Source organism: Scyliorhinus canicula, chromosome 2, assembly GCF_902713615.1.
Source record: "Scyliorhinus canicula chromosome 2, sScyCan1.1, whole genome shotgun sequence".
NCBI lineage: Eukaryota > Metazoa > Chordata > Chondrichthyes > Carcharhiniformes > Scyliorhinidae > Scyliorhinus > Scyliorhinus canicula.
In genome coordinates this window covers 103094580-103100579 of record NC_052147.1, presented here as the reverse complement: position 1 = coordinate 103100579, position 6000 = coordinate 103094580, and the positions used below count along the sequence as shown (strand labels likewise).

General features: G+C 45.9%; 1 protein-coding gene across 2 annotated transcripts in view; it reads right to left on the bottom strand.

Moving 5' to 3' along the window:
• Positions 1-4423: 4423 nt before the first annotated feature.
• The window catches only part of LOC119956749 (bcl-2-modifying factor-like), a 62204-nt gene continuing 60627 nt past the window's right edge, over positions 4424-6000 (bottom strand). For both annotated transcript variants that reach the window (XM_038784103.1, XM_038784112.1), the window contains exon 4: positions 4424-5412. In XM_038784103.1, coding sequence (XP_038640031.1) covers positions 5299-5412 — 114 coding nt within the window. In that variant the 3' untranslated portion in view covers positions 4424-5298. The remainder of the gene's footprint in view (positions 5413-6000) is intronic.

The following is a 6000-nucleotide window of genomic DNA, read 5'->3' as shown; positions in this document are numbered from 1 at the left end:
GCTACAGGTCACATGTCAGCTGATCAAACATAAAGAGATTTATGGAACTGGTAGAAGGCAAAAAAATGTAGGAGGCAAATTACATTTTCTCCTTTATTGCAAGGGGAATGGAATCTAAAAGTAAGGATGTTTTGCCCCAGTTGGTGAGACCACATCTGGAGTACTGTGTACAGTTTTGGTCTCCTTATTTAAGAAAGGATATAAATGTGTTGGAAGCCACTCAGAGAAGGTTCACTCGACTGATGCCTAGAATGGGGGGCGGGGGGGTAGTTATCTTATGAGGAAAGGTTGGACAGGTTGACAGTTCAGTTGGAGTTTAGGAGACTGAGAGGTGACCTTGTTGAAACAAATAAAATCCTGAGGGGATTTGACAGGGCATATACTCCCTTGTGGGAGGGTCTAGGACCAGGGGACACAGTTTAAAAGTAAGGGGTCTCCTATTTACGATGGAGATGAGGAGAATTTTTTTTCTCTCAGAGGGTCATGAGTCTTTGGAACTCTCTTCCCCAGAAAGTGGTGGAGGCCGGGTCTGGTTTAACACAGTGGGCTAAATAGCTGGCTTGCAATGCAGAACAATGCCTGCAGCGTGGGTTCAATTCCCCTACCGGCCTCCCCAAACAGGCACCGGAATGTTGCGACTAGGGGCTTTTCACAGTAACTTCATTGAAGCCTACTTGTGACAATAAGCGATTATCATGAATAATTCAAAGGCAGGAGGTAGATTCTCTACTAACAAGGGAGGCAAAGGTTATCACGGGTACACAGATGTGGAGTAAAAGCCACAATCAGATCAATCGTAATCTTATCGCATGGCGGAGCATGTTCAAGGGGCCAAATGACCTCTTCCTGCTCCTAATTCATTTGCTGGCACATGTGTTCGTAACCCACCTCAGGCGGGTCTGCAGCTGATGGCTGGTTAACATGTGGTACTGGCAACAACTGCCAACCTTCCTTTCCTTTATCCTCACCCCAACATCCATTCTCCCCCCTCAACATTGCTCTGTGGCGTGGATGATGTGAATCAGCAAGACAAATTGGTAAACAAAGCCACTTTGAAGAGGCGGCAGATGGGGATTTGGAATTAGTCTTGGTGAGCTTGGACCAGGGAGCGGAATTTGGTCAATAGCAGAAAAGTGGGTGGGGCCACAACAATCTGTGGTTGGCTAGCTGACTCGCGTTCACAGTGTGCAGTGTGGGCCGCACAGGACGAGATGAAAATGGCCAACTGCATAGAGCCACTGCAACAATCCCAATTATAATGGTGGCATTCAAGATTACTTCAGGCTGTGGGCAGCACAGTGGGTTAGCACTGAGGCCTCACGGCACCGGGGTCCGAGGTTCGATTCCGGCTCTGGATCACTGTCCGTGTGGAGTTTGCACATTCTCTCCGTGTTTGTGTGAGTTTCGCCCCCGCTACCCAAAGATGTGCAGGGTAGGTGGATTGGCCTCGTTAAATTGCCCCTTAATTGGAAAAAAAAATGAATTGGGTATTCTAAATTTATAAAAAATTACTTCAGGCCTTCAGGAAATAATTTTCCCTTTAAGGTGAAAGCTTTTCAGAGAAACGTCTCGATGAGGGGTTTGGACTTTGAGCAGCAAATCTGGGAACTTTGGTGTCAAAGCCATTCCCCCCACGTTCCAAATGGCCCAAACCACTTTTAAATAAAAGGCTTGCATTTATCTGGTGCTTTTCAACAACCTCAGGACATTCCTAAGCTTTTCACATCCATAAGAATACTTTTAAAATATAGGGTGAAATTTTCCGGCCCTTCCCGCTAGCAGGGTCCCGCAAAAGTCGATCCCCTGTGGCAGGTTCCCCTGTGACAGGATGGGAGAGCCACGCAAAATGCCCTAGACATCGGCGGGACAGGAGCAACCTGACGTATTTTCTGGCAGCGGAGGTGGCAAGCCATTGTAAGGTGGCAAGATCTTCTGGTCCCTCTGAAGTCTTTGGGATTTAGCGTGCCCCGTACACTCTGCCACCAAGGAACTGGTCTCAGGGGATCACCATTGGCGGGACTGGATGATCGCGCCATGGAGAAGGGCTGGGAAATTTTAGCCATGGTTATAGTTGCAATGTAGGAAAAGGCAGCAGCCAGTTTGTGAACAGGAAGCTCTCACAATGGTGCATGCAGCCAAAGCAATACAGGACTGAGACTATAGATGCTGGCAGGGTCATTGATGACAGGTTGCATCAAAGGATTTTGTTTAATAATTGACCTATCACTGGCACGATCCTTTGCGCTGACAAAATGGCTTCAGTACCAGTTCCTTCTTGAATCCAGTGCTTTCATCAATCAATGAAGGAGAGACGGTGGTGTAGTGGTAATTATCATTGAACTAATAATCCAAAGGCCTAGGCTATGACTGTCCTGGGGACGTAGGTTCAAATCTCACCCCGACAACTGGTAGAATTTAAATTCAGCAAATAAAACCTCGAATATAAAGCTCATCTCAGTAATGGTAACCATGAAACCATCATTAATTATCATAAAAACCCATTTGGTTTATTAATGTCCTTTAGGGAAGGTAATCTCCTGGTCTGGCCTATTTGTGGCTCCAACTATTTTAATGAAACTAAATTAAATAAACTGAGGGGCAAAGTAAAAGGGCAGCCCCTTAAAGGGAGGCTGCCTTAAAAAAAACCAAATCACAAATGAAACTTAAAAAATCAAATTAAAATGTGAGTAAGATCAATAAAGCAGCCCAGATCCTGCAGTTCCCAGTGGGCATGGAAGGCCCTCAATGGTGCTCGTGGATATATGTGGCTCGAGGCCCACATTAATGTGGTTGGCTCTTAATTGCCCTCTGAAATAGTCTATCAAGGCACTCAGCTCAAGGACAATTTGGGATGGGCAACAAATTTTGGCCTTGTTATCAATGCCCACATTCCACAAAAGATTGGTTGTCAGCTTCCAGGATTCCTTCATGAAGACCAAAGTGTTTGTGGTTCTAGCAAAGTATTCGTGGAAAGGGACTTTTTAAGCACTATCCTGGTAGAGCTTAATGGCATGCTGTCGGGAATGGGATCGTTAAGACTGTTGTTAGCTATGTCAACCTGTTTGCGGAAGTTGGGAACCTCAAGATGTTTCTCCTCAAGCCAACAGGGACCAAGAGCACAGGCCACACTGGAAATTTATGGCAGCTCTATATAGGTCTGGGCACTGGAGATCTCTCCCTACAGCAGATGAAGGACACCCTGTGGCACAATGTGTGCAACCTGGCATCAGCCGCCCCTCTGATCAATTTTCAATCTTCACTGGAAATAGAGAGGATTTTGCAGTGTCCTGAGGACTTGGCTTGGGCTCCAAGAATCTCAGAACCCCATCAATGAACAAGTATGGTAGAAACTGGAAGTGGGTGGGAAGGAGAAGTATGTGTCTCAGTGGTTCTGTGACTACAAGTGCTCTCGAACTCTCTAAATAGCTCAACGAGTTATTACATCAATAGTGAAGCTTCATACAATCCCAGGTTCAATTCTTGCCTACGCTGTGTTAACTGATCTTAGGTTCGGTGGTCCTTGGCTTAGAAAGGGATCTTCATCCATGATCCCTGATCCCGGCTGCTAAAAAGCAATGCCTGCTGAAAGTTGAGGGTGGATGAGGGCAGGACTTGGCTTGACGAAGGCACCGTGCCTGAATAACCTCACACCATTCACGTTTAGAAAGAGCCTTGAGGTGATGTACCAGGGAGCACCTGCAGAACTGTACCCTCCCCACGCAGTTCGAGACTTTTAGTCAATGCAGACAAACTGCAGCGAAAGAGAAAGAAGAGCTTCCATTTAAGGATTGGAATGGAGTGCTATTCAGATTGAATCGTAAAGCCAGAATCTCTCTCAATCGCCCCCCCCCCCCCAAAGATCAGCAATCTTTGATAATGGTGAATAAGGCAAGATTTAATAGAGATGTGGGGTTTTATGTATTAAAAATGGAGAAACCAGTGTTCCAATGCAGGATGGTCAGTGAGCAGAGGCCACAGATATAGGGTAATTAGCAAAATAAACAGAGGGGAGAAAAGGAGAATTTGTTTTACATGTGGGGCGTTGTTACGACCTGAAAAGGTGGTGGGTGGAAGCAGATTCAATGGTCACTTTTCAAAGAGAATTGGATAATACTTAAAAAAGAAAAAAAAACAAGGCTATAGAGATAGGGCAAGGGGCACATTGAATAGCTCTTCCAAAGGGAAGACATGAGCACTATGGGCCAAACGGTCTCATTCTGTGCTGTATCATTCTAGGTCTATTGAATTCATCCTGGTCAGAAGGGAAGAGAGGATGAGTGACTGGGGACGAGCAGACAATTTCTGACTCAACTGCTTCCAAGCACATGTGCGCTCTCTGATTCTTGTTCCCTCCCCTCCCTCCATTCCACGTAACATGCAACTTCCCCCCTCATGACTGAAGCACAAATCAGAGAAACGGTCATTGCTCTGCAATATTTTTCATTTTTATACAAAACTAGAATTGACTTCTAAAGGGGAGAGGAAATTGGTCAAGAATGGAGTCCAGGCCTCTGTTTGGGCTTGTGTGGTCAGTCGAGGAAAAACCAGCCTGCTGGAGAGTACTCACTCAGCAAAGTTCTAATCCCAAAAGTGGTCACAACATAGTATCTTAAATAAACCATTGGCAAAGCAAAGCGTTCAGCATGACAACAGGAGCCTGACAGTGGTCTTTGTGCATGAGTTGGGCACAAAATTTCAAGGCACCTCAATCTCGGCCCTTCCAGGAGAAATTATCTAGTTCTCAGAGAGGTCACTTGGTTAAGGGAAAATGGAAGATAGAAAACACATGGTGAACCTCTGAGGGATTGCACGTAACCAGCATTGGGAATCCAGTGACGTTTGCTTCACTCGAGTATTAAAAACTCTTTGGTGCGGCTTTAATGGTTTGATGATTGATAAGATGTCTCCATTTTGTTTTTTTCTTCTTCTTGCCGCTGTGCTTGTCTGTATTTGCTTTTGTTCACATGATTCTTTGTTTTGTTGAGGCTTTGAAGGAACAGAAGGAAAGAAGTAGAATACATTCTTTGCAGAGTTGACGGGTTTATCAGGAGTCCGGCCCTTGGAAGATGAGGCATTGCTAGCGGATGGACAACACATGGTGGTGGACAGCAAGTTTCTACTGGAGGTTTCTGCGAATCCAAGCTCCATTTCCACTGTATATTTTTTAAAAAGGTAACACCATCCGACCAGCGGTGTGTGTCTTCAAACCCGTGGTTTTGTTCCCTCGTTTAGTGCCTTTCACCATAGATTCTCAATGCAGGGTTGCACAGCTGGAGGGGAGAATGGGGAGGTTGGGCCTCACCTTTGCCCTGCGGGCTCCACATTCTCTTCCGGGTCAAAGATCAAAGTAAACAGGAGGAGCAAAAGCCGCCACCAAAAGGGATGGTCTATGTGATTTTCATTCCTGTTATGCTGTGGAAGAAGAATAAAATTCTTTGTGAGGAATGGTAAAACATTGGCATATAGCAGAAGAGAGAATACAGGACACATAGCACTTGAACAGCTTTTGAACTACACTTGTTTTAAATTCAATACAAATGGCGAAACACTGGTATCATTTTATATTGGGGAGCACAGTTCTATGTGGCATGGACATTGCAGATGACATTGAAAGAGGATGAGGGGTAGTGGGTAGTTTTGAAGGAAGGGGGATGGTGTGAGCAGATATTCGAGATAATGAGCATCACTACATATTAATTCACATTGACATCACAGCTGAAAACAATTCTCTCCTTCCTACATTACGGCTGCACCATCAACTCCCCCAGCACACTACCCATCAACCCCCCAGCACACCACCCATCAACCCCCCAACACACCACCCATCAACCCCCCAACATACCATCCATCAACCCTCCAACACACCACCCATCAACCCCTCAGCACACCACCCATCAACCCCCCAACACACCACCCATCAACCCCCCAACATACCATCCATCAACCCCCCCCAACACACCACCCATCAACCCTCCAACACACCACCCATCAACCCCCCAA